Here is a 27,174-nt window from a genome sequence, read left to right on the forward strand (position 1 = left end):
CCATCCCAGGAAGTTCCATGATTGTGCTTTCCCAATGACTACCCGCCTCCCCGAAAGGTAACCACTGTTCTGACTTCTGTCACCACCCATGAGCCTATTCTTGCCATTGCACAGGAACAGCATCATACGGAATGCACTCTGTTGTCTGGCTTCTTTCAAGGTTACATCTGTGAGATTTATCCACATCGTCGCAGCGAGTTTAGCGGTTTCGCTCGCACTTAGCTTGCCAGCAAGGATCAACACTTATGTGGTCTGTCTCCACTTCCATTTGTGTTAGATGGCATATCCCTAGCCAAGAAAGAATTTCGGGAACAAATATGAAAAGTTCACGCAAGAACTCTGCATTCCTCTGTCCCACCCAATTCTACCGGAAGATTATGAATGGGTCCCCATGTTCCCTCACTTTTCTTCCCACACCACCTCCCCGGCCGTGGTCATGCTCCAACCTCCATGTCCTGCCAACATATAGCCCACATGCCACCCTGGGCGCTCAGTAGTCACAAACCTAGCATCACACCACTCGTCAGAGCTGAGACCCTGTACTCTCTTCCTTATGGGGGGTCTGGCACAACTAATCCCTTACCCCGCACCCCTGAACTCTCCCTTTGCTCCTCTCCTACTGCCCCCCGCCCCTACCCACCAAAGGATTTGGTCTATGTTCACTGTGCCCTCAATGTGCATCGCATCTACTGAATGATAGGTGTCTAATCAGCCTCCCACTTGGGTTTGGGAGCTTCTCGACGAGTCCCAACCGCTATGGAGTGTCCACCCTATGCCAAGCACTGCACAGGGTAAGAGGCGTGTGCCTCTCTCCAGGAATAAATGAGTGCTGAACGTACCCGTGACTGTGCCAGGCTGGGGTGGGTATGAACGAACCAGATGGAAAACATTGACAATTCCAACGGAGCCCTTGCTATTATTCCCCAACCCCAGCGCCCCGCTGAGGAATGAGCCCCTCCGGGACGCCTGTGAAGCCGTGCGTTCTGGTGAGGACGCGGGGGGGAGGCGGCAGGGAGACGCAGCCAGCGACTCCTCAGCAGCGTGAGGCGAGGGGGCCGGAGTGGCCAGAGTCCGCGGGCAGCTGCCCCGCCTCGTGGGGTCCTGGTTGGGGAACCCGCTCCCTCACACAGGAAGACACCACTCTGTTCTTCCAAGCCTTTATTGGTGACAGCACTGGACAGGAACAATGCCAGGCACAGAAGACACCGTGGCCCAGTACCTGGGGTGGCAAGCAGGCCCTGTGGGGCCGTTGGCACATCCAGCCCCAGCCTGAGATCTGGTCTACCCAGGCCATGTCCCCGAGTGGGCAGGAGGCCGTCTGTCCAGTTTGTATGTGTGGATCAGTCTGTCTGAATGTCTGAGCCGCTGCCTGCAGGGCCCCCCCATCCTCGGCACATGGTAAGGGCTGTTGGGAACACAACGTGGCATCCCCCGGTGGACCACCGGGTCCCGCTGATGACCATGGGGGACAGGGCCAGAGACTGGAGGTGGCAGGGGGCCAGGCACAAAGTTCACTGCAGGGCCACATCCTACAAAAGAACCGGTCACTGATCAGAGTGGGCTTCTGGCTACGGTGGGCCCAGCTCTACCTGCAGGCTGTCCTGGTCCTCTGGGGCGAGTTTCTTTGGGCCTCAGTTTCCCCATCTGCAAAATGGCAATACGACTTCCCTGCCTCCAAACCAGGAAGCTGGGACAATCAACGAGCTATCTACGAGTGCACAGGTGCCGTTACACACTCAGCGGCGGAACCCAGTCCTTAGGGAGGCGGGGGCACAGGGGTGATCCAGCTGCTCTCAGCCTCCGGCCACAGGAGGCCGGGCCAGGGAAGGTTCTGGGGAGGCCGGGGGAGGTGGGACAGCAGGCCACAGAGGCACCTACCTAAGTGGGGCGGCACTGAGAAGTCTTCCGTTGTGTTATAATTGAAGAAGTCATGGGGTGGGAAGGGCTGGCATGGGAAGAAAGGGGTCTCCTGGGGCAGGGGTGGGAACAGCGGAGGGGGGGAGGGCTGAGGAAGGGGGTAGAGGTAAGGCAGGGGAGGGGGCAGGGGAGAGGGTGGGGGTGGGGGCAAGGCCAGCTGCTCCCCAAAGTCTGGGGGCTGGCCCTGGCTGCCCTGGAACAGATGATCCGGCTCTGGCCAGTCCTCAATCCACGGGTCTAGGAACGGGATGCTTGTTTTAGGTCGGCCGGGAGGCCGAGCTGCCCTGCACTCCGCCTGCCACACTGCTAAACCTCCACTGGCTCCTCCAGGGGGGGCACCCTCTGCCTTCTACCCAGTTTTCCTCATCCTCTCCCTTTTCAGGCCAAGCCCAGGTGTGCTGCTTCCTCCCCGCCTTTCTCCAGAGTCAGCGGACTGCCTTTCCTTGGCCTTCATGCCGCCCCCCCCCCCCCCGCCCCAGGCCCGAGTCCTCTCCCTTCATTGGCCCAGCTTCTAGACCGTCAGCGTTTTCCTCTGAGAAACTCCCCACAGCCCATTGAATGAGTTTAGCAAGTCACCTAAGGACACACAGAGCCTGTCACACCCTTGTCTCAATAGCGCCCAGCTCCTTTCAAACCTCCAGGAGTACAGAGCGCGACTCCCGGCCCCTCATCAACTGCTCACTGCCTCCTTGAGCCCTGCTCCACGCCCTCAACAAACGGAGCCACTTCCGGGCCAACCTAACAAACCCTTTCTCCCCAATCGTCCCATGCCCCAGCCTCGGCCCCCTGAAAGTGCCTCTGCCCTCTTCTCCTCTGGTTTCCTCCACCAGCCCCTCTTCCCTTCCAACTCCAAAGTGCGGCCCTCGTCCTGCCTCCATCCCGGTTCCCGCGCAAGCAGACACGACCCAAATCTCCACCTCTCCACGGGACCTCAAACAGAGCCGCCCTGACCCAACTCACCAGCTGGGCCTCCCACCCAACTCTGCCTTCGGACCTCCCCATTTCTGTCGCTGTAAACCGGGGTCAGAAGACCTGAACCACCTCAGCCTAGCCTGACAACCTTCAGAGCATCCCTCCTTTGCTGGGGACCAGTTCTCTCCTCAAAAAAAAAAAAAACAAACCCCAAAAAACTTAGGAATCAGACGATTAAATAATTAAAGTCCTCATTCACGTCCCTGATGCTCCAACTCCTGGCTACCAAGTCCTCCCAGAAGTCCACCTTCTAGGACATTCCTGGCCTGTCTGTGCCACCATCCTATCCAGTGCTGCTGTGAAGAGCCGTCTAACACGACTCACGTCTCCAGTTCACCAAATACTATCCGGTAGCTACTGTGTGTACAGCAACCGCGCTAGACACGGAGGCCAAGAGGCGGGAGCCGTCAACAAGTGAGGCCAGAGCCTTTCCCGTGGGGGACGTGACCCAGGGACCAGACATGGAACCGGCCATGAGCCTCCTTTATGACAGGCAGGAACCGAGAGCCTGGCAGCACCCCCCAAGGGGCTCTTCCTGCTTCTGCCACACCGCCTGACCACCCTTCCTCCTTCTTCCCTTCCTGTATTTCCACCGCCCCTTCCACGCCTAGCTCAGAGCACCCCCGTTTCTTTCCTGTTCATCAACAGGGCAGAGGTCTTCTGACATGCTGCCTTACGCACTCAATGCTTGTGTAAGCTCCTGCGTGTACACAGAGGTCACTATGTGGCCAGACCACACACAACCAGAACTGGGACTACATACAGTGTTGCCCCCGTGATCTGTCCCCAGCGGGGGAGGAAGCAGCACTCAGGGCCCACAGCAGTCCTTCCAGGGGCCTCTACTCCCCCGCAGCACCTCGGTCCTGATCCATGTGGGCGCGCCTACGCTCTAAGGGACCTCTCTGCGTCACTACCCTCCCCGCTGGTGACACGGCTCACCAGGAGGGTAGTCACGCTTGGGCAGCTCCACGCCCCAAGCGTCAGCTACGTGGTTCAGAAGCAAGTGTGACAGGTGCCGGTGGGCATGCTGGTCCCAGTGGACACCATCCCGGTGACGGTGCTGCACTGCATGCCGGAAATGAAAGTGGAGGTCCAGGACATCGAAGTAGTGGTCCCCAGCCAAGGTGGCACTGTAGAAGTTCCCTTCCACCACATCCCGCCGCAAAGAACACGCCAGGGGCTGGAGCTAAGAGAAAGGACAGCAGCTAAGAGCCCCGGAATGAAGCAGGGTGAGGAGGGAGGATCTCTCACCCACTCATCGACTGTCCCCTCCCCCCTCCTGACGGGGCCCAGTCACTTGCCTCAGGCAGAAGGAAACCCCCAGTGACACGTTCCCCCAGGGGCATCGCCATGTTCCACACCAGCAGGCAGGAATCTGGCAACACTTGGTCCATGCGCACGAACACGCGCTCCAGGTTCTCACGGTAGCTCTCCATTGAGCAGCGCCCATACCTGTCGGGCGGGACACAGGGTGGGCAAGAGCACAGGGGTAGACAGCCTCTGAGCCATACCTCCACCCCCAACTGGCAGTTTTCTCTCCCCCCTGCCTCAACCTGGAGAGATCCCAGAGGCAGGAGTTGATGATCACCAGATCCGGCGTTGGTCCATATGTCAGCTCTTCTAGGACACCCTCGAGGTACTCGGAGTAAACTCGGGTGAGGAAGTAGAAGCGCACAAGGTGGTGGCCAGAACCAGAGCAGAACTGGCGGACCTCCCGGTACTGTGTCCCGTTGTGCAGCTCACCCAGTTGACCCCCGGCCACCAGCTGGTCCTGTTCAAAACTCAGTTCTCCCTGCCCACCCCACCCCCACCCAGTTAGTGAGACCCATGCCAGGCAGGAGGACCCCGCCAGGCCAGGGTCAGTGCCCACCCACCACTGACATGACCACTAAGCTCCCCTCTCACCTTGGCTTTCAGCTGCGCAGCTGTGAGCAGCGAGTCTCTCTGGAGCAGGAGCACCAGGTCCTTGTACACAGCTCGCTGGACTGCAGGGAGACAGATCGTGGGGCTAAAGCAGGCCTCCTGAACAGACCCCCATCTTTCCAGGGCTGGGGTTGCCCAACACCACCTCTGTGGACTCTGGACTTTGAGGCAGGAGAAAAAGTGAGGTTCAAAAGTCTTTGCACCACCCCCGACTTAGTACACAGTGACCCAAGATCACCCTAGCAGAAGTCAGCCAGGTCACCTGGGAGACAACACAGGCCATAGCTCCCACAAGGGAAGTTATGGGGGATGTCAGAGAGCAAAAACGCTAAGCAAGTATGGGGTGAATAGCTTGACAGGCTCCATCTGTCAAGACACTGGTGGAAGGTGCACGGGAAAATAAAAGGAGAAAACCTCTACTGGGCTGGAACAGACAAGTGGCCAGAGAGGAGGCTCGAGATGGAGACAATGGGTCCAGATTTAGAAAACAGGCTGCAGGTGTGAGGCTGACAAGTGTGATCCCAGAGGAGCACTCACTTGAGTCCCCCAAGATGACCACGAACTTGTTGTGTAGCAGCTGTTGGACTTCCGAGGCCTGGAACTGGACCATGGCGCTCCGCAGTGGGCCGCGCGGCTCCTGGTTGTCCGGACAGAAGACCATGCCCCCAGCTGACAACGACGGGCTGCAGGGAGAGGCCACTAAGCTGCGGGAGCGCGGGGACTCAGGGCAGGTCGGCCCCAGGGCCCAAGGCTGGATAAATGAGACCTCTGCCGGCCCCTCCCAGGCTGCTCGGGACTACAGGGAGCAGGCGGCAGCGACGACGACGACGACGGCAGCAGGGTGGGGACCATGGTGACAAGCTGGCACCAGAAGCAGGGGCTCGCCCGTGGGCACGCAGGCCTCCGGGGCACTGAGGCTCTTCCCGCGCGGCGCCGCCCAGGACCCAGCCACGTGCCCGCCGCCGCCTGGCGCATGCGCGCGCGCCCGCCCGCTCGCGCCAATTACCGAGTCCCGGGGCTTCAAGCAGTTCACCCGCGATCCGGGCAGGCCCGCGCACCGCGCGCCTCGCCCGCAGGGAGCTCGGGGCCTAGCCTCATGTTCCCGCGCCCGGGGAGGCCTGTCGGTGCTGCACAGTCCCCGCCCCGCAGAGCCCGTGCGACCCGATGAGCCGTCGGTGCGCAGCCCGGCGCCCAGCGCTCTCCATGCGTGCGTCGCGGTGGCCCCGACGGCGCCTCGGGCCTTGGCGCCCGGGGCGGCGACGCTCACAGCCCCCACTTCCGGTCCCCCATGTCCCGCCCTGCGCCACCCTCAACGCCCCGAGGGAACAGGAAGGAGGCGGGGACGGCTGCCTGGCCGGGCCCACCCGGGCGGGCACAAGGCCCGGGTGTGAGCCAGGGAGCGGCGGCGGCGGCCGAGGGCAGCTGCCCACTGTGCTGAGGGCAGTGGCGGCGGCGTCGCCACGTGACCCAGGCGGGGCGGAAGCGGAAGTGCCGGCCCGAAGCCCGCGCTCGGCGGGTGTTCCCTGCAGCGCTGCCCAGCAGCAGCTCCATCCCGGCGCCAGCCATGGACTGCTACACGGCGAACTGGAACCCGCTCGGGGACTCGGCCTTTTACCGGTGAGCCGCCCGCCCTCCTGCCCACGGCCTGGCTTACCCTTCTCGCCCGCCGGCTTGAGTCTCGGGGCGGAGCCGCCGGCAGCGCCGCGCGCGACCCCGTCACTCCTCCGGGCGCTGGGGTCCGCCCCTCTCCCCGGCTCTTCCCCGGGCGGGCGGGCGTCCGCCGCCGGCTGCCACTGACCGGGGGGGAGAGAGTCGGTCCTTCCTCCGCTCCAGACCGGGAAACGGAGGCGGCCGCACCCGTCGGCGCAGTGCTGGCCCGGCGCTGGGGCTGAGCGCTCGGTCTGTCTGTCGGCCTCCGGAAGGATGCTCAGATCACGTTGAAGTTGGCCGCCCACTGGTGACAGCGAGTGGCCCCGGTCTCCTGCCGGGAGGTGCTGCTGAAGTCAGACCACAGGGGCGCCCCGAGGGGGGCGGGATCGCACGGCGGGCGGGGTAGCCGTGTGGGGCCCAGGCTGGGCCGAGGCGACGAGCCGTCGCTGGATCTGGGGTGGGGGGCAGCCCTCTCTCCTGGGAGTCGTAGAGCCAGCCCTACCCTAACCTACGGATCCTTTTCGAAAAGAGTAAACGGATGACGTCACGACCCTGGTACAAACTGCTCTCTTGTTCCACATGGAGGAGTCGGCTCCTGTTTTTATCTCTCCAACTTCCCTTGCAAAGCCCCCTCGCGCCCAAATGTTGTGTTCCGCCTCAGAGCACAGGACCCCAGCCTGCCCCGAGGTTCCATGGCTGCCTGTGGCGGCACCAGCCTGCAGTTCCTTCTGGGGGCATTGCCATTTCCTTCGTTCTTGACCTCCCTGAAGAATGCTCCCTTGTCCTTTAGGACTTCGTTTAAGGGTCCTTTCTGAAACCTTTCCTGATCCAGCCCAGAAAAGACGAGTCGGCTCACTTCCCTTTGGGCCGAGTGCCGGGGTCTGTTATGGATGGCACAGTAGATGGGTGGTGTGTATAGGTTTCTTCCCATAAACCTCGAGGGCTGAGAGCATATTTCTTGCATCTCTTAAATCCAACGCATGTATACACTGCTCACAAAAATTAGAGGATATTTTATCACTTCATGTTCGTTTGGAAATACCCCCTTATTTGTTTGTTTGTTTATTTATTTACAGAGAGAGAGAGGGATAGACAGGGACAGACAGACAGGAACGGAGAGAGATGAGAAGCATCAATCATCAGTTTTTTGTTGCGACACCTTAGTTGTTCATTGATTGGTTTCTCATATGTGCCTTGACCGTGGCCTTCAGCAGACCTAGTAACCCCTTGCTCAAACCAGCAACCTTGGGTCCAAGATGGTGAGCTTTGCTCAAATCAGATGAGCCCATGCTCAAGCTGGCGACCTCGGGGCCTTGAACCTGGGTCCTCCACATCCCAGTCCCATGCTCTATCTACTACGCCACTGCCCAGTCAGGTGAAATACCCCCTAATTTTTGTGAGCAGTGTAGAACAGTGCCTGCTGTGTTGTAAGTAGTTGCCCCATAAAGTTTTTTTTTAAAACGCTTTATTGATTGCAACTAAAGGTCACAAAGACATCTATCTCATTGGGGCATTTATTATTATTATCATTATTATTTTTAATTTATTGGTTTTTAGCAAGAGAGCAAGGGAGAGAGAAAGAGACAGGAATATCGATCGAGCTGTGCCCTGACCAGGGATTGAACTGGCAACCTCTGCACTTGGGGAGGATTCTCTAACCAACCAAACTATTAGGGCAGGGCTCATTGGGGACTTATTTCAGTACAAGACACCAGTTTGTGCTAAACTATATACCTACTATTGTTATTCATGTATGAAAACTTATTCGTGTAGTTTTTGATTCACAAAATGTCAGCCCTTAAGAGGTTCGGATTCCTTGTGGCAGTTTTTTTAGAGCTCTGTTGCATGTGTTGTTTATTACTAATTTTTACCTCTTATAAATATGCCTATACAAGATGGGGAAAAAATGCAAAAGTTTAGCTACAATCGTAAAGTTGTAGGAAATAACAACTATCTTAACTGTGTGGAGAAAGGATGTCAGTTGGCATGCCATTAGTGTTTACAACATAGCATGCATATGCCTTAAAAAAATATTAACTTGTGTTACTTTTGAAAATACATGTTGCCTACAGAGGCTTGTTAAATAGGAGTACTCAATATAATGACCTCTTCACGACAGAACTCCTGTTTATGATGAAGTCTTAGCTTTGCTGATACACCAGTCAAGTTTTGAGTGAATGTCAGTGCTGCAGGCATACCTTCGATGTGACCCGTGTGGCTAGCCTGTGTTTATGTGTGCAGGACTGCCAGAGAGGAGGAGGTGGCTAAGCCTTGCTGTGGGGGATATTTCAAAAGGAATATGAAGCTATAAAAGATCCCCCAATTTTTGTGAGCAGTATATTTTGTAACGTGTTGTGCCGTCCTGTGTAGTATGCACCTGGCTAAGTACTTGGTCTGTATTAAGTCTCACAGCCCACAAAGTAGATATCATTATAAACCCATTGTAGTGATGAGGAAATAGAGGCACAGAGAGGTTAGGCGACCAGGTCACACAGCTAGTAAGTAGTGGAGTGAGGATTTGAACCCAGCCTTGTTCTAGGACCAGTGCTGAAGTGTAGGTTTGTTTGCTTTGAACAGGAAAATAAAATAGCATATTTGCCTCTCCACCAGAGTGGGAATGTTTGAAGTGCAGATACCTGGTGCTGGTTGTATTGGTGCACAGCCTTATGCCAGGGCTTCATGCAGGTTCAGGTGACGTGAATGAGTGATAGGCAGGTGGCAGACAGGGCAGGGTTCTTTTTCATTGGAGGTAGTATTCTGGAACAGGTCCTAATTTGAGAAGGCAAGGAGAAGAAGTAGTGACTAGAGTTCTTATGAGACTTCAGAATTTTAGCCATTTTTGTCCTAAAAATCTAGTTTGGGGCTAATCCCATTAATTAATTTAGCTCAACCCTTTGCCAGGCTGAGGGTGTATCAGCCAAATAAGAAGGCAGGAGCCCTGTCGGCCCTCATGGAACTTAGAGCCAGCAGGGGAGACTGTTGATAAACACTAATAATAGCTCAGTGTTTGATCACGATCCCCGTAAAGGAGAGCTAGAGGGCCCAAGACCGCACATAGCAGACTGGTAAGTTAGGGGTAAGGAAGACTTTCCAGAGGAAATTGTATGTAACCTTTTATTCTGAAGAACTTCAAATGTACAACAAAGTAGAACAGTAGATGAACACCCATAGCAATCATTCATTATTCAAGCTTAAAAATGTTTATTATGTTGCAATATTTGCTTCAACGCTTTTGGAAGTTTAAAAAAACCTTTTATTAAGGCACAGTTCAAATACCGATAAACATAGTAAATGTAATTCAAGGGGCATCCATGTATGCATCGCCCAACCTCAGCGAGTATCAGCGATGCGGTGCCACTTTCTTGTCACCTGTCCCTGCGTACCAAGGCACAGACACTTTTCTGGGACTATTCAGAAGCAAATCCCAGATACACCTTTTTAATCAAATACTTTTCTCTGCTGTAATGTTAGAGTAAATTACAGACATAACATCAGTGTGCATTACTTTAATCAAAGATGATAGTTTCCAATAAAACTGCAATACTGATTCATACCGAACAAAGGTAACATTTCCCATCATCTAATGTCAGACTTCTTCAGTTGTCTGCAGTGTCGTTTTATAACTGGTGTGTTCAAAGCAAGACCCAAAATAAGAATCACTCGTCTGCTTATCTCTGTTAATTAAGTTCCTTGTAAACGTGAGCATTTTTTTTAATACTCCTTTTATTATTTATTTATTTATTTATTTACAGAGACAGAGAGAGGGATAGATAGGGACAGACAGACAGGAACAGAGAGAGATGAGAAGCATCAATCATCAGTTTTTCATTGCAACACCTTAGTTGTTCATTGATTGCTTTCTCATATGTGCCTTGACTGTGGGCCGTCAGCAGGCCGAGTAACCCCGTTGCTCGAGCCAGTGACTTTGGGTCCAAGCTGGTGAGCTTTGCTCAAACCAGATGAGCCCCGTGCTCAAGCTGGCGACCTCAGGGTCTCGAACCTGGGTCCTCCGCATCCCAGTCGGATGCTCTATCCACTGTGCCACCGCCTGGTCAGGCAACGTGAGCATTTTTATCCCCTCTCTCACCCCCACTTTTTGTTTTTGTGACATTGGCTGGTTTAAGGGACCCGGCCACTTTCTGGATGTGTCCCATTGCTTCCTGAGGAGCCTTTTAACTTTTTTCTCTGTCGTAGCCTGTACTTCCTGAAACTGTGCTGGTTCTCAGGGTGTGGGTTGATTCCGATTGGACATTTTTGGCAGAAACGCTTTGTAGACAATGACATGGTGTCTGTGCCGCACCACACCTAGAGTCAGCATCCTGTCGGGGTGTCTGCTGTGAGGGACGTTGACTTAACCAGGGGGTTAGGGTGTTGATGGCCACATCCTCCATTGCCAAGTCATTATTACCCCTTTGTAACAAGCAAGTGGTCTGTGGGATGCTACACTGGTTGCATCTCAGTGATTTTCTACTCAGGAGCCAGAGACTATCTAATGATTAAACAGGTGTTTCATATACTCTTAAGCTATGATAACAAAGTAACTGTAAGATGATAAAGCCCTCTCCTCCCCTAGGGCTGAGGGGGCTATGATAGCAAAGTAGCTGGAAGATGATAAAGCCCTCTCCTCCCCTAGGGCTGAGGGGGCTATGATAGCAAAGTAGCTGGAAGATGATAAAGCCCTCTCCTCCCCTAGGGCTGAGGGGGCTATGATAGCAAAGTAGCTGGAAGATGATAAAGCCCTCTCCTCCCCTAGGGCTGAGGGGACTGAGGAGAAAGGAAGGACAGATGTAGAGGTGGGGGGTGCTCTCCCCAAGCTGGTGCTCCACCCTTGGCAGGAAACAGCCCACTGAATGGTGAAGCGGGCTGTTCTGCCTGGACCAGGCCTTCCGCGGTCGCTGGGAATGTGGGGCACAGGCGAGCTGTTGCTGGTGGCCAGGGTCACGGGCTTGCCCGGGGAGCAGAGCGCCAGGGTGTGTGGGAGACCTGGGGCACGCAGGGTCTGTGTGGAGAGAGCCGCACCAGGGGGTTGTGTGTCCGGGTGCGTGTTTGGGACAGCACCACCAGGTGGCCTTGCCCCCACACTGCGGACTGGCCCTGCTGCTGCTGGAGGCAGCCAGAAAGCCCTGTCCTTCAGTGTCTACAGTGCCCTCTCCCGAGAAGGCCAGCGTCTAGTCACCGAGGAACGGGCTGGAGGGCGAATGTGGAGCTGGCGGACAATAAGTCGATAGCTGGCACAGTCCACCCTTTGGCTGCTCAGCTTCCGTAGGCACCTTCTACACACTGTTGAACTCCCTCCTAACAAGACAAGTCTATATTTGTGCCTAGGGAGCTACCACTGCCCGACCGGTGGTGGTGCAGTGGCTTGAGCATCAGCCCGGGACACTAAGGGCCCCATTTTGAAACCTCGACGTCGCTGGCTAGAGCATGGGCTCATCAGCTAGAGCATGGGCTTCCCAGCGTGAAGGGGGGATCTAGGCTTGAGCACAGGATCGTCAACATGATCCCAAGGTCACTGGCTTGAACAAGGGGTCACTGGCTCAGCTTGAGCCCCACTGTCAAGGCAATCAATAAACAACTAAAGTGAAGCAACTATGAGTTGATGCTTCCCATCTCCCTCCTTCCCCACCGTCTCTCTCAAAAAGGAAAAAGAAGCAGCAGCTACCATTATCCTTCCTATAATACTCTTTCCCAAAATGAAGAGATGTATAGTTGTTTGTTGTTGTTGTTGTTTGTTTGTTTTTGAGAGGAGGTTGAGAGAGAGCAGACAGGAACATGGACCTGCTCCTGTATGTGCCCCGACGGGGGATCAAACCTCCAACCTCTGCGCTTCAGGACGATGCTCTAACCAACTGAGCTATCCAGCCAGGGGGCCAGTCCCACTGAATATTCATTCTGTTAGCTAAAAATTAAATTGTAAAATTAACCTCCAATTATTTATGTATAAATATAAATGGGGAAGAGAGAGAAGATAATGGCTACACACACATACACATACAACAAGCATGAAGAAAACACACAAAGTGACTATAGTCTTCATTTCTGTAATCGGTCGTGAGATCAAAGTTGATATCAAGACTTCCTTCAATGGCTCACCCTGTGTTTTCCCTTGTCCCCAGCCGCAACCTCCACTGCTCTGGGTTTTTTCCACAACGGAGTGCCCAGACCTTCCTTTCTCAGTCATTCTGCTGCTTTGGTTGCTGAGATTTTTCATGAACCTTGACTGTTAGATATGGAAGTACTAAGAGGTGTTCCCGGTGAGCACTGGATGTCAGACCTAGTCCTCCCTGCCTCCATTATGTAGCAGAAACTCGATTTCCCCTTGGTAATCAGGGTAATCACTTTCGCCAGTAAATTAACCCCATTTCCTTATGCCTGTTGGTTCAGTGGCAGAAGGAGCCCGAAATGGCAAGGTGGCACTCTTCCAAGTCAGTGAGTCCATTGTGTGTCCCTTGGTGGCAACATTCTCCCTGCGGAGACTCTCCAAACTGATAGATCGCAACGTTACTGGAACTGAAGCAACATTTCTGTAAGAGGCATTAGGTATTGTGATGAGAAGAGCCACTGTCACGCCCACCCCTTGATCCCGAGTCCGGTGGATTCTGACTGTGGAGGAAACAACACCATTAATAATCCTCTGATTCAAAGCATCAGCTGCATCCCATAAGACAGAGCCCACCCTTTTAGGGTGCCATCTCCCGATTGGTGCCGTCGCTGAGCGGTCCGAGAACGTAAGGCCAGCCAGTTCTGGGTGAGGGGGTCCCTGGTGAGGCTGATTGACGATCCCCTGACCTGAGCCCACTGCTGCACTTGCCGTTTGGGGAACTGAAGTCCCTGATTAGATGCAATGCCTTGCAGGGTGTCACACCATTAGATAGAGCATTCTGTCAGCCCACAGATGGCGGGCCCTGGCAAAGGCATTATAGGTAGGGAGGGCAAATGTACATCCAGAATGTGTCTGTACTCCGGTCAGGACAAATCTTTGCCCCCTTCATGATGGAAGAGGTCCAGTGTAATCAACCCGTAGGCTGGTCCCCCGGGAACGGTGCCGGACCGGGGCCATGTATTGGTCTCTGCTGTTGGCATGTTAGCCACTCAGCAGTAGTCTTAGCTAGGTCAGCCTTGGTGAGGGGGGCTCCCAAGACATCTACCCCAACTGAGGTCATCCCATGCTTCTCAGGCAGAGGAAGGTAAGTGTCCCCAGACATAGGAGCACAGGCCACTCCTACTGGTAGGGGAGGCTCAGGATGAACCAGGGGTTCAAGATTGTCACTGTCATCTGGGTCTCATGTACCTCCTTCTACTTTTCAGAATTCTTTTCTTTCCTGATCGATACCCTGAGTTTCACATGAGAAATGGCATGTTGCTGAATTCAACTGTTATAATTGAACAACCCACATAATTAAATTTGGCTTTCACTTTTCCGCAGTAGCAGCTGGGTGGCTGTAACAAATACGAGATTCTTTTAGGGATGTTCTAGATGCTTTCCGCTTCTAAGATATGACTTGAACTGAAAGTTAACGGACCCAAGCTTGTCATTTTCTCTTTGTAAATGTTCAAGTGCACTCAATCCGTCCACACCACAGCCCTTATAATCATTGTTACGGCCGTCCAGTCGAGCATAGAAGTCACTCCCAAAGTACATGTTTGACTTGGCATATCCCCACAGAAAACTACAGGCTTGATTAGTTGTGATGTCACTGAGAGCAGTGGGTTACTGACTTCTGTTTCCCATTGGTGGGGAGTTCAGCGCTGCACCCAAGCTTTAAGTGTGACCAACCTAATCCTCAAATCTCATCATCTTTAGAGGGTCTATCTCCTGGGACCACACTCAGAGCCAAGTCTGTATCAGTCTGGGTCCAGTTAGGAGACTTAAACTGGGAAATTTTGATAAATATGAAGACTCATTAAACTGACGAAAGAGTAACTATAGCCTGACCAGGCGGTGGCTGTGGATAGAGCGTCAGACTGGGACACGGAGGAGCCAGGTTCGAAACCCTGAGGTCGCCGTCTTGAGCTCAGGATTGCTGGCTTGAAGCCCAAGGTCACTGGCTTGAGCAAGGGGTCACTCTGCTCTGCTGTAGCCCCCTGGTCAAGGCTCATATGAGAAAGCAATCAATGAACAATGAAGCCGCAACAAAGAATTCATGCTTCTCATCTCCCTTCCTGCCTGCCTGTCCCTATCTGTTCCTTTTTCTCTCTGTCACACACACAAAACAAATGACTACAAAATATAAGAGAGGATTATGTGGTAGCCACAGGCCAAGGGAGCATACCTAGGAATGTTGTATTTGGAAGAGGGGGGCTTCCCCAGGCTGGGGTTCAGGTCTCTGGAGAAAATTCAGGTTGGGACAAAATTAGGTCTACAGTTGTTCGTATGGGAAAGAATACAATAGTTAATAAATGATAACAGGGATAAACCTGTTTTGGGTGCTCACAACTGTAAACCTACTTTTGCCCCACTCTGTGCAGCTGCAGCCCACTAGATGGCAGAGAGGTCACCGGGTGCCCCAGCCGTAGCCAGTCCACAGTTCCTGGGAAAGCAAGAAGCAACTCGGGTTCATGGGATAGGGGGACACAGGTGAGCTGCCCCTGGTGGTCAGGGCTGTGGATGTGCACGGGGAGCAGGGCACCTGGTGCCAGCAGGCAGCCCGGAGCACCCGTCTCTAGGACGAGCCACAGTCAGTGGCTGGGAGCCGGGGTGTGCAGAGGGGCTCAGTGGAAACACTCAAGTGGGAAGGCAGGGCCTCCAGTGGCCAGGCGTCTTGGCATGCAGTGGAACTACAGCCTGGCGTGGGCAGGAGGCCAGGCATGTGGTGACTGTCCAGGGAGCTGTGGGAAGGTGATCACCAGTCTGGGCAAACCTCCTAGGCTGCTGTGCGGCTGGGGCAGGTCACCACGGGATATCTTCACGCCCTGGCTGCTGGATAAGGCCCCCACCCCTCCATCCCCCGAAGCAGCTGGAGAGCCCTTCCTCATGCAGCGTCCCTCCAGCGCCCTCTACTGAGAAACCTTAACATCGCACTCACTGAAAGAGCAATGTTTTAAAAGAAGGCTGTCCCTTAGACACAACACGTGTCCAGCATGCATGAATTTGGAGCTGGGCAGCAATGGGTTGATAACTGGCATGCTAGCTAGGGCTGTGTGAATCTGTTTCCCATCAGATTTTCATCCATGATTTTAGTAACAGTGTCAAAAATGCATATAGGGTTATAAAAATTTCAAATAATGCAGAAGTATATAGCCTACAGATTGGAAGTCTTCCTGTCTCCTCCCTCCTCAAAGGTAACCACTGCCTATCTCAGTGTGGAAGCCTCTGAGCAGGTTTTCTGTGTGTTTATACACATTCATGTGATCAGGTGTAAATGTGCTTGTCAAAAAATATGTGCTCAGTGTTTTTTTATTACATCGGTTCATACTGAGCTGCAGCTTACATTTTTTTTCAGGGTTTTTAAATTTTTTATTTTTTTATTTTTTACAGAGAGTGAGTCAGAGAGAGGGATAGACAGGGACAGACAGACAGGAACGGAGAGATGAGAAGCATCAATCATTAGTTTTTCATTGATTGCTTTCTCATATGTGCCTTGACCGCGGGCCTTCAGCAGACTGAGTAACCCCTTGCTGGAGCCAGTGATCTTGGATTCAAGCTGGTGGGCTTTTGCTCAAACCAGATGAGCCCACGCTTAAGCTGGCGACCTCGGGGTCTCGAACCTGGGTCCTCTGCATCCCAGTCCGACGCTCTATCTACTGCACCACCACCTGGTCAGGCCATTTTTTAATTTCACAATATATTTCTGAAATAATTTCATGTCATTATACACTTAGTCATCTTATTAATGGCTATGTAAGCCCAGAATGGGCAATTATTGTGTATTTAACCGCTCCTGTTTTGATGGGCATTTAAGAAGGTGTTTCCAATATTTTTAAAAACTATTTTAGAAAGTGCTGCAGTGAATTCATATCTTTGTGCCCTGTGTAAATTGTATCCTAAGTTAGACTCTTGGAAGGAAACTGCTAAGTTGAATAGCTATTTTATGTAATAAAATCTATCCGTCTTTTCCTTGATAATTTCTGGGGTCTGTGTCTTGCTCTGAGAGATGTCTCTGTGGTTCACATGATAAAACATTAGATTGTTGCCTGACTAGACGGTGGCGCAGTGGATAGAGCAGGGGTCCCCAAACTTTTTACACAGGGGGCCAGTTCATATCCCTCAGACCGTTGGAGGGCCAGACTATAAAAAAAACTATGAACAAATCCCTATGCACACTGCACATATCTTATTTTAAAGTAAAAAAACAAAACAGGAACAAATACAATATTTAAAATAAAGAACAAGTAAATTTAAATCAACAAAATGACCAGTATTTCAATGGGAACTATGGGCCTGCTTTTGGCTAATGAGATAGTCAATGTCCGGTTCCATATTTGTCGCTGCTAGCTGTAACAAGTGATATGACGCGCTTCTGGAACCGTGATGCGAGCGTCCCGCGTCACCGGAAGTAGTACTGTATGTGAGCGACACCACGCTTAGTGGCGCCGCCACATACAGTACTCCAGTCCACTGACCACCAATGAAAGAGGTGCCCCTTCTGAAAGTGCAATGGAGGCCGGATAAACGGCCTCAGGGGGCTGCAAGCGGCCTGCGGGCCGCAGTTTGGGGACCCTTGGGATAGATAATCGGGCTGGGATGTGGAGGACCCAAGTTTGAGACCCCAAGGCCACCAGCTTGGGCTCATCTGGTTAGAGCAAGGCTCACCAGATTGAGCCCAAGGTCCCTGGCTCGAGCAAAGGGTCACTCAGTCTTCTGTAGTCCCCCAGTCAAGGCACATATGAGAAATCAATCAATGAACAATTAAGGAGCCGCAACGAAGAATTGATGTTTCTCATCTCTCTCCCTTCCTGTCTCTCTGTCCCTATCTGTCCCTCTCTCTGACTCTCTCTGTCTCTGCCACCAAAAAACAACAAAAATACATAGATTGTATTTTCTCAAGGTTTTATGTTTAGTTTTAAAAATATTTTCATATAAAGTAATATGATATAGCCTGACCTGTGGTGGCGCAGTGGATAAAGCGTCGACCTGGAAATGCTGAGGTTGCCGGTTCGAAACCCTGGGCTTGCCTGGTCAAGGCACATATGGGAGTTGATGCTTCTGGCTCCTCCCCCTTCTCTCTCTTCTCTCTCTCTCTCCTCTCTAAAATGAATAAATAAAATAAAATAAAATATATAAAGTAATATGATATAGTTAATATGATTTAACTATCTTTATATATTCATTTTTAAAAATTAATTAAAGCCTTTGTATTTTTAAGAAAAGTATCTCTTGCCTGACCAGGCGGTGGCGCAGTGGATAGAGCATTGTACTAGGACACATAGGACCCAGGTTCCAAACCCGAGGTCACCAGCTTGAGCGTGGGCTCATCCGGCTTGAGTATAGGATCATAGACATGACCCCATGGTCACTGGCTGCAGCCCAAAGGTCGCTGGTTTGAGCAAGGGGTCACTCACTCTGCTGTAGTCCCCCAGTCAAGGCACATATGAGAAAGCAATCAATGAACAACTAAGGAGCTGCAGTGAAGAATTGATGCTTCTCATCTCCCTGCTTGTCTGTCTGTCCCTGTCCCTCTCTCTGACTCTCTCTTTGTCAAAAAATAAATAAATAAAAGAAAAGCATCTCTTTTTCTCATGTGTCACATTTTTCCCTCAGAGTTTGTCTTCCTGCTTTGTTCTTTGGTGGACTTTTTAATGTATAAAAATGTCTCCTCCTCCCCTCATGCTCTGCCTTCTCAGGCAGTACTTGCTCCTCCCACCCCTCCGATTGCAGTCATCCTGTGCTGGCTTGTGATTCACAGGTTGAATCTCCCACCAGGGACTGTCCCCAGCTCTGGACTCTCTGGACAACTCCTCTGGGATTTCTTTCAGACACCACTAACTCAGGACCTCTGCAGCTGAGTTCTTTTTTTTTTTTTTTCCCCCCAGAGACAGAGAGTCAGAGAGAGGGATAGATAAGAACAGACAGACAGGAATGCAAAGAGATGAGAAGCATCAATCATCAGTTTTTCGTTGTGGCACTTTAGTTGTTCATTGATTGCTTTCTCATATGTGCCTTGATCGGGAGGCTACAGCAGACCAAGTGACCCCTTGCTCAAGCCAGCACCCTTGGGTCCAAGCTGGTGAGCTTTTTGCTCAAACCAGATGAGCCCGCACTCAAGCTGATGACCTCAGGGTCTCGAACCTGGGTCCTCCGCATCCCAGTACGATGCTCTATCCACTGCGCCACCACCTGGTCAGGCTGCAGCTGAGTTCTTTATGAACTAGTGTTGAGCCAGACCCCTGGGTATAAAGCCCTCAACCCGATTCAGTGTTAAGAACCAGAAATAGAAGAAAGGTTGTCCACCCTGAGAAACCTCACAGGGTTTTATTTCCCAATACAGGCCCAAACCAGCCACCCAGCCTAGGGGTCCGACCTCAGTTTGTGCCCTGGTGGTCACAGAGCCTGCCTGTCCCAGGAACTCCTGCCGTCCTTGCATACTCACCCCGAGAACCCGTCCTTTCCTGCCAACAGCCTCTGCCCCCTCGTCTGTTGCCCCTATGTGCACATATGGCTGTTTCTAGTCCCCCCGCCCCGCCCCTGGAGGGGCCTCCTCATGTTTCCTGCGGAGGACAAATGGAGGTTTTAAGGGTTCCTCTGGGGCTTGCTACCTCCGGATGCATGGCCACAGGGAGGCTGATCTCTGTTCGCCTGTGTGGGCAGGAAATACGAGCTGTACAGTATGGACTGGGACCTGAAGGAGGAGCTCAGGGACTGCCTGGTGGCCGCTGCGCCCTACGGGGGCCCCATTGGTAAGTGACCCCTCTGCCACTGCACGCTCTGGGACCGTGGGATGGACTCAAGGTCCTTGATTCCTAGGAGTGTTATTGTTGGGGGTTCTTGCTGGCATGTGCTACCCCTCCACTCCCTCCTCCATTGAGATGCTTTAAAATACTGGTTCTCATGAGGCCTGCTTCACTCACATGGTGGGGGCCGAGGTGGGCTTTGCGTGGAAGGCCAGGGGAGTTAGGACAGGAGGTCTCCCACTGCAGCGCTGCTGAGGAACCCCTGGCAGAAGGAGAAGGCTGCCAGCATACGGCCGGTGCTTGAGATCTACTCGGCCTCTGGCATGCCTCTGGCCAGTCTGCTGGTGAGCACCCTCGCCCGCCCTGGGGCTGGGGGTGGGGGTCGGGCGAGGCTTCCGCGTCCCGGGACAGCCTCATGAACGCCCTCTCTGCAGTGGAAGAGTGGACCGGTGGTGTCCCTGGGCTGGTCGGCTGAAGAGGAGCTCCTCTGTGTGCAGGAAGATGGTGTGGTCCTGGTGTACGGGCTTCACGGCGACTTCCGGAGACACTTCAGTATGGGCAATGTAGGGGCGCCGCCGGAGGCCCGGGGACAGGGGCGGAGCCTGTGACCCTTTGGCTTCTTCAAGACCCCTCTCCGCTCTCTCCGCTCCCTAGGAGGTGCTCCAGAACCGGGTTCTGGACGCCCGGATCTTCCATACTGAGTTTGGTTCTGGAGTGGCCATCCTCACCGGGGCCCACCGCTTCACCCTGAGTGCCAACGTGGGCGACCTCAAACTGCGCCGAATGCCGGAAGTGCCCGGTGGGTGCTGCACGCCCGGGACCGTGGTTCAGAACCCGCGGAGGGGCTCACGGAGGCAGAAGCTGTGGGCCCTGGTCATCCTGAGTCCCCTCTTCCCTGACCACAGGCTTGCAGAGCGCCCCCTCGTGCTGGACCGCACTGTGCCAGGACCGGGTGGCGCTCATCCTCCTGGCTGTGGGGCCCGACCTCTACCTCCTGGACCACGCGGCCTGCTCTGCAGTGGTGAGGGCCTGCGACATGGGAGTGACATGGGGGGCAGGGAGGCATGGGGAGGCTCGGAGAAGTGAGTGTCTCTGGTGTCCTCCCGGGCCCTGCCACAGACACCGCCTGGCCTGGCCCCAGGAGTGAGCAGCTTCCTGCAGATGGCTGTCTCTTTCACCTACCGACACCTGGCACTCTTCACAGACACGGGCTCTATCTGGATGGGGACAGCTTCCCTCAAGGTTTGATCCTGGGATAACACAGGGGCGCTTGTCCAGGGAAGCTCTGTTTGGGGTAGGGGAGGGGCTTTTTCACCTGACTACTGGGACAGGGCCATGACATTCCCTGCATCCTTTCAGGAAAAGCTGTGTGAGTTCAACTGCAACATCCGGGCACCCCCAAAGCAGATGGTCTGGTGAGAATGGGGGTCTTATGCTGGGGATGAGGGTGGAGGTGGACAGAGCCTCGTTTCCTGGGACACCTTGATTCATCCTGCCTGCTGCCAAGCCAGCTGGAGCCGGCGCCATCTCTTCTTTGCCCGTGCACACTCTAGGGCAGCCCCTGCCCGCTGGGGGCCCCAGATGCACCGGGAGTTGATGGCCCAGGGTGGAAGGGAAGCAGACACGTCCGTCAGAGGAGTGGGATGCGGGGCAGGAAGCGTGCACAGGGCTGTCCCGAGACAGAGGGATGTGGGAGACCGGGCTGTGGGCGTGGCGTCCCGTGTGTGCACACACATGCGTGGTGCCGCCCGCAGGTGCAGCCGCCCTCGCAGCAAGGAGAAGGCTGTTGTGGTGGCCTGGGAGCGGCGGCTGATGGTGGTGGGAGACGCGCCTGAGAGCATCCAGTATCCTTGGAGGGCTGCCGGGGGCCTGGGAGGGGAGAGGGTCACCTGCCCCGCCCGTCTCTGGGTGTTCTTAGGAGCCTTGACCAGGCTCATGTTTGTGCTGGATGAGGACTCCTACCTGGTCCCTGAGCTGGACGGCGTCCGCATCTTCTCCCGCAGCACACATGAGTTCCTGCACGAGGTTCCAGGTAAGGCCCCCACGAGGCCCCCGTGTGACCCAGGGCGGGCACCTCGGCACTGCAGCTCCCGCGGGCGGTGTCCCAGAGCAGGGTCCGGTCACTGAAGCACTGAGGCAGAGCCGAGGGCTCCCTGACCTCTGCCCCCACCCCACTCACATCTCCCTTCCCCAGTGGCCAGTGAGGAGATCTTCAAAATTGCCTCAATGGCCCCCGGAGCGCTGCTGTTAGAAGCCCAGAAGGAATATGAGGTAAAGCCCTAGGCTTCACCCTGGGCCCTTAGATACTCTCCTCCCCCTTCCCCTGACTGGCCCAGCCCCCCTGTCCCTGCCTGGGCATGGGTGGCCACAGCCAGGTGCCACCTGTGAAGTGAGTGGTCCAGGCAGGACGCTGGGCTGGGCTGGGGAAGCTCAGCTCAGGTAGACTAAAGTGACATGGGCTCCTCCGGGTGGTGATGGGGAGAGGCAGGGACCCCGCAATATCCCCAGCCCAGGCACAGGGCAGAGCTACTGTCAAGAGGTCTCAGCGCCTCCCACAGGCAACTGGGCAGACTGGGGGGAGTCTGGGAGCACCCCTTGTGGACTGAGTGGGCAGAGGCGGTTAGGGCTCCAGCCCCTGCTGCTCATTGAAACCGCACCCCAGAGGGACTGCGGCCAGGAGTGGCGGTGTTCTCCATCGTGATGCTGTGTCCCTGCACGTGCCCCCTCCTCCCCAGAAGGAGAGCCAGAAGGCCGATGAGTATCTGCGGGAGATCCAGGAGCTGGGCCAGCTGACCCAGGCCGTGCAGCAGTGCATCGAGGCTGCGGGGCACGAGCACCGGCCGGACATGCAGAAGAGCCTGCTCAGGGTTGGTGCGGGCTCCGGGGCTGCTGGGAGGGCGCTGGGTGGGCGGGGCGCGGCTGGCGGTGGGGAGACCCTCCTCTGTCACCCTCATCTCTTCCCAGGCCGCCTCCTTCGGGAAGTGTTTCCTGGACAGGTTCCCGCCCGACAGCTTCGTCCGCATGTGTCAGGACCTGCGTGTGCTCAATGCCGTTCGGGACTACCACATCGGGATCCCCCTCACCTACAGCCAGTATCCCCAGGCATGCGGGAGGGGTGCTCAGTCAGGGGGCTGGGGAAGGGAGAGGGGCTGGAGATGCTGCCTGAAGGTCCTTGGCGTTCAAGCTTCTCCAGCTGGATCCTTAACCGCGTAAAATGCAGATATAAGCAGCTCACCATCCAGGTGCTGCTGGACAGGTACAGCAAGCCCAGGGTGCGGGAGGGGGCGCGAAGTGGGCGGCATTACAGCCCCCGGGGGCTCTGGTGGCCACTGCTCCTGGCCTGCCTTCTTTGGGAACTAGGAGGCCCAGTTTGCAGACTGGGGCCACTCTGCCCTCTCTCTCTACCCCACCTTACCCCTGTTCCCCTTGCCCGCCTTGCCTGCCAGGCTTGTATTGCGGAGACTTTACCCCCTGGCCATCCAGATATGCGAGTATCTGCGCCTTCCTGAGGTGCAGGGTGTCAGCCGGATCCTGGCCCACTGGGCCTGCTACAAGGTGAGGAGGCAGGGTAGGGTCTGAGAGCACTCCGGACTTCCAGGCCCGGGCAGGGTGTGGGAAACACGAGGTGCAGGGTGTCAGCCGGATCCTGGCCCACTGGGCCTGCTACAAGGTGAGGAGGCAGGGTAGGGTCTGAGAGCACTCCGGACTTCCAGGCCCGGGCGGGGTGTGGGAAACACGAGGTGCAGGGCTGAAGGGTCAGGTCCCAGTGGAGTGAGGGGCGGGATCAGGTGTGTGTGACACCCCTTCTTCTGCAGGTACAACAGAAGGACGTGTCCGATGAGGATGTGGCTCGGGCCATCAACCAGAAGCTGGGGGACACGCCTGGTGTCTCCTATTCCGACATAGCCACGCGGGCCTATGACTGTGGCCGCACGGAGCTGGCCATCAAGGTTCGGGCACCCTGCCCTCTCCCAGCGCTCGGACATGGGCGTCTGAGGCCCCCGGCCCAGCTCCCTCTCTCTCTGTCTTCCTCCCCACCGCGCAGCTGCTGGAGTACGAGCCGCGCTCCGGGGAGCAGGTACCGCTTCTCCTGAAGATGAAGAGGAGCAAACTGGCACTGAGCAAGGCCATCGAGAGTGGGGACACTGACTTGGGTGAGCAGGGTTTGCGTGTGCCCGTGGCCGGGGCCCCTGGGCTGAGGAAGGGGCCGGGCTGGACCCCCCCATGTTATTGTCCCATAGTGTTCACCGTGCTGCTGCACCTGAAGAACGAGCTGAACCGAGGAGACTTTTTTATGACCCTCCGGAACCAGCCCATGGCCCTGAGCTTGTACAGACAGGTGTGGGCGGTGGGCGGTGGCAGGGCGGGGGCGGCGCCCTGAGCCTCTGAGTGGTCCTTGCTGACTGCCTGCCCGCCCGGCTCCAGTTCTGTAAGCATCAGGAGCTGGAGACGCTGAAGGACCTTTACAACCAGGACGACAACCACCAGGAGCTGGGCAGCTTCCATATCCGAGCCAGCTACTCCACGGAGGAGGTCTGAGGCCCACAGCGTGGGTGGGGCCTGGGGAATGGGCTGCTGGGCTGGTTCCTGCACCAAATATCTAGGCCTCACATTGGGTGCACACCCTATCCGGGCCTCCCTGTTGACGGAGAGTTGGGAGACATGAGGCCAGGATGAGGGTTGGTCCCAGATAAGCTAGCCTTCCTACTGGGAACACCAGAGTGGTTCACCCAATGGGTAAGGCCGGCCCTGGTGACCCTTGGCACAGGGGTCAGGGAGGAAAGTGTAGGCCGGGTGGGGAGGCTGAGGTCCCCTGAGCTGTGGGCTCAGGCTTCCCTTCCTGCCCTTGCAGCGTATCGAGGGGCGGGTCGCCGCTCTGCAGACAGCAGCCGACGCCTTCTACAAGGCCAAGAATGAGTTTGCAGCCAAGGTTTGGCCTCCTCTTCCCTAAGAACCTCCTTGCTTCCTCTCCCCGCCACCCCTCCTTGTCCCTCTTGTCCCCATCCTGCTTCATCCACGTCCCCAGGCCACAGAGGATCAAATGCGGCTCCTGCGGCTACAGCGACGCCTGGAGGATGAGCTGGGGGGTCAGTTCCTAGACCTGTCTCTACATGACACCGTCACCACCCTCATCCTCGGCGGCCACAACAAGCGTGCAGAGCAGCTGGCACGTGACTTCCGCATCCCTGACAAGAGGTAGGCCCAGCCTGGGAGTGGGTCCAGGGATCCCTCCCACCGCTCCTCCAAGCCCCTCCCTCAGCTCCTCTGGCCCCTCCCATAGCTCCTCTAGCCCCTCCCACTGCTCCTCCAAGCCCCTCCCACCAATCCTCCAAGCCCCTCCCTCAGCTCCTCTAGTCCCTCCCACAGCTCCACTAGCCCCTCCCACAGCTCCTCCAAGCCCCTCCCACCACTCCTCCAAGCCCGACCTCCCCGCAGGCTCTGGTGGTTGAAGCTGACAGCCTTGGCAGATCTGGAAGAATGGGAGGAGCTAGAGAAGTTTTCTAAGAGCAAAAAATCACCCATTGGCTACCTGGTGAGGCGGGGCCCTTTCGACGCCCCCTGCCAGGGAGGGTGGTCCTGGGAGAGGACCGGGCCTGGAGACAGGCTCATGACGCATGGGCGCATCTGTTCAGCTGGCCGAAATAGGTGTGGGTGCTGCGTGTGTGTGCTCGCTCATGGGCCTGGTGCATGGGAGTAGGGGCCTGAGTCAGCCTGCGGACATCAGGGAAAAGTCCTGGGGGGAGGGGGCCCAGGAAAGCGCATCAGCCAGGCAGTGGGGGGCTACTGAGGGGGCTTGTTCAGAGGTGTGGCGGGTAGGAGGGGGAGCCACAAGAGAAAGTAGTCCGTGAGAGGGCAGGAAATGCCTGTTGGGAAGGGGTCACAGTGCACAATGGAGTGGACGCTTGGAAATACTTGGTCTCAAGGCTCTGGTTTCGGTTGTTTCTGCCCTGAGAATGTTGAGATCACACCTGTTGCAGGTGGTGTCGGGCAAGGTTGAGGGATAATTATAGCTACTGAAGTGAACATAAAATATATAGGGAGGGTGTATGCCATGGGCCTTTGCTCGCAGATGAAGAGGGCTCTGCCTTACCCTCTCTGCCCATCCCCTTCCTCTCTCAGCCCTTCGTGGAGATCTGCATGAAGCAGCACAACAAGTACGAGGCCAAGAAGTACGCCTCCCGCGTGGGCCCCGAGCAGAAGGTCAAGGCCTTGCTTCTCGTTGGGTGCGTCAGCTGGGAGCCCTGTGGGTGCTGGGTGGCTGAGCCAGTGGGCTGAGGAGGGTCATGGTTCGTGTCCCTGGTCAGCCCAGCACCATCTCCCCTTCTGGTCCAACCACAGGGACGTGGCCCAGGCCGCAGATGTGGCCATCGAGCGCCGCAACGAGGCAGAGCTGACCCTTGTGTTGTCTCAGTGCACTGGGGCCGCGGACGGGGCCACGGCGGACAAGATTCAGCGGGCCAGGGTGCAGGCCCAGAAGAAGTGAGGGGCCCACCCCGTACGACTCCTCGAGTCCTGGGCTTGGCTGAAGTGTCACTGCTCATTCTGCTTCTGCCCCAGAGTTAAACTGAGGAGCGGGGGCGGGAAGGGAGCCCGGAGTCTGGTTGTAAATAAACTTGGGCCGTTATAGAGGGTTTGTCTTACGCAGTCCCACACAAGCAAAAGCAAGCTAGAGGCAGAGTCATACAGACACCTCAGCAAAACTCCATGTGTTGTGGGGGCTGGGGAGGGAGCTTCTCCAGCTACATTTACAAGAGACCTGCCCCTTGGCATGGTCAGCACGGAAAGCTCTCTCAAGCCCCCAGACCCTTGTTGGGGAAAGTTGCGGGGAGGGATGGCACAGAGCTTAAGCAACAATTCATCCAGACCCATACGTGAAAGCAGTATCCACACAGTGCACAGGAACCGTCCTGAACACTTGACCACGTGTCATTGACCCCACACGACAGCCCAGTGCGACGGGTTGCATAACCCCATTTTACAGAAGAGGAAAGTGAAGACCTAGGACGTTTAGTGACAGCAGATAGGTGGCAAAGTGGATTTGAAACCATGTTGGGCATTTGGGGATCTCAGAGCTGCTCCTTGGATGTTGTGTTAGCAGAGGAAGGATGACTCGGAGCTGGAATTTAACTGGGGCCCTTTGTGAGCAGAGGAGCCTGAGCAAGGCCCTGGTGGGCACTCCAGGGGGAGCTGGAGGCCTCCTGAGAGGCATGCGGTCAGCAGGTCATAGGGGTTGGAAGAGGAGCCCCTGGAGACCCTGCCCGCTGGACAGTGGTGAGCTATTCCTGAGTGGTCTCCGGGCTGATGACAAAAGGATGGAATTCTTTCAGCAATTCTGCCAAGGACCTACTGCAGACTGGAGACTCCTGCTGCACCCCCACCCTGAATGGAGGCTTTGTCCCCGGTCAGCCGGAGGGCCTTGGCCCTCCCTCCAGTCACCCTACCTCTGGCCTCCAGTCTGCACTCCAGGGCACCTTGCCTTCGTATCCCAGTGCCCCAACCCAGCATGAAGGGCAGTGCTTTTTCCTCATTATCCCCTTAGTCTAGAAGGCAGCCAAAGCCCTGAGCGAGGGCAGGTCTCCCCGAAGCTTCCGAACTGCTGAACAAGAGAGGGAGGCCTCTTCTTCATCCCCCACCTGACTTGCAAAGTTTGTGAAAATCCTCCCAGCGCATATAAATCAAATGTAAAACAATCCTTTACCATGCTTACCACTCACTGTGTGGGTCAGGAATTTGGACGGGATAAAACAGGGATGGTTTGTCTGCTCTACAGTGTCTGGGGCAACAGCTGGAGGACTCAGTTTGAAGGTGACTTGGTAGCTGAAGGCTGAGACCATCTGAAGGCTTGGTAGGTCAGAACACATGGCCTCCAGTCCCTCAGCA

The 27,174-nt window shown here is 55.5% G+C and overlaps 2 protein-coding genes across 2 annotated transcripts; one reads left to right on the plus strand and one right to left on the minus strand.

Annotated features, from left to right (window-relative positions):
- Positions 1-1,143: 1,143 nt before the first annotated feature.
- Positions 1,144-5,978, minus strand: PCED1A (PC-esterase domain containing 1A). The gene is made up of 8 exons (XM_066384279.1): positions 5,819-5,978; positions 5,350-5,495; positions 4,795-4,874; positions 4,443-4,681; positions 4,191-4,341; positions 3,829-4,075; positions 1,879-2,154; positions 1,144-1,529 (listed from the first exon to the last, which is right to left on the minus strand). The coding sequence occupies exons 2-8, from the start codon at positions 5,471-5,473 to the stop codon at positions 1,282-1,284; spliced, it is 1,365 nt and encodes a 454-aa protein (XP_066240376.1). The 5' UTR covers positions 5,474-5,495; positions 5,819-5,978; the 3' UTR covers positions 1,144-1,281.
- A 1-nt stretch (position 5,979) lies between these two features.
- On the plus strand, positions 5,980-25,922 carry VPS16 (VPS16 core subunit of CORVET and HOPS complexes). Its single transcript, XM_066384280.1, has 24 exons — positions 5,980-6,429; positions 19,211-19,299; positions 19,540-19,637; positions 19,728-19,856; positions 19,948-20,092; positions 20,199-20,314; positions 20,413-20,535; positions 20,653-20,708; positions 21,048-21,137; positions 21,225-21,325; positions 21,488-21,564; positions 22,029-22,160; positions 22,258-22,385; positions 22,514-22,549; positions 22,740-22,848; positions 23,109-23,243; positions 23,339-23,447; positions 23,535-23,632; positions 23,719-23,826; positions 24,146-24,223; positions 24,320-24,489; positions 24,730-24,826; positions 25,414-25,517; positions 25,633-25,922. The coding sequence occupies exons 1-24, from the start codon at positions 6,377-6,379 to the stop codon at positions 25,775-25,777; spliced, it is 2,526 nt and encodes an 841-aa protein (XP_066240377.1). The 5' UTR covers positions 5,980-6,376; the 3' UTR covers positions 25,778-25,922.
- Positions 25,923-27,174: the final 1,252 nt, after the last annotated feature.

This window comes from Saccopteryx leptura, chromosome 5 (genome assembly GCF_036850995.1).
Source record: "Saccopteryx leptura isolate mSacLep1 chromosome 5, mSacLep1_pri_phased_curated, whole genome shotgun sequence".
Classification (NCBI taxonomy): Eukaryota; Metazoa; Chordata; class Mammalia; order Chiroptera; family Emballonuridae; genus Saccopteryx; species Saccopteryx leptura.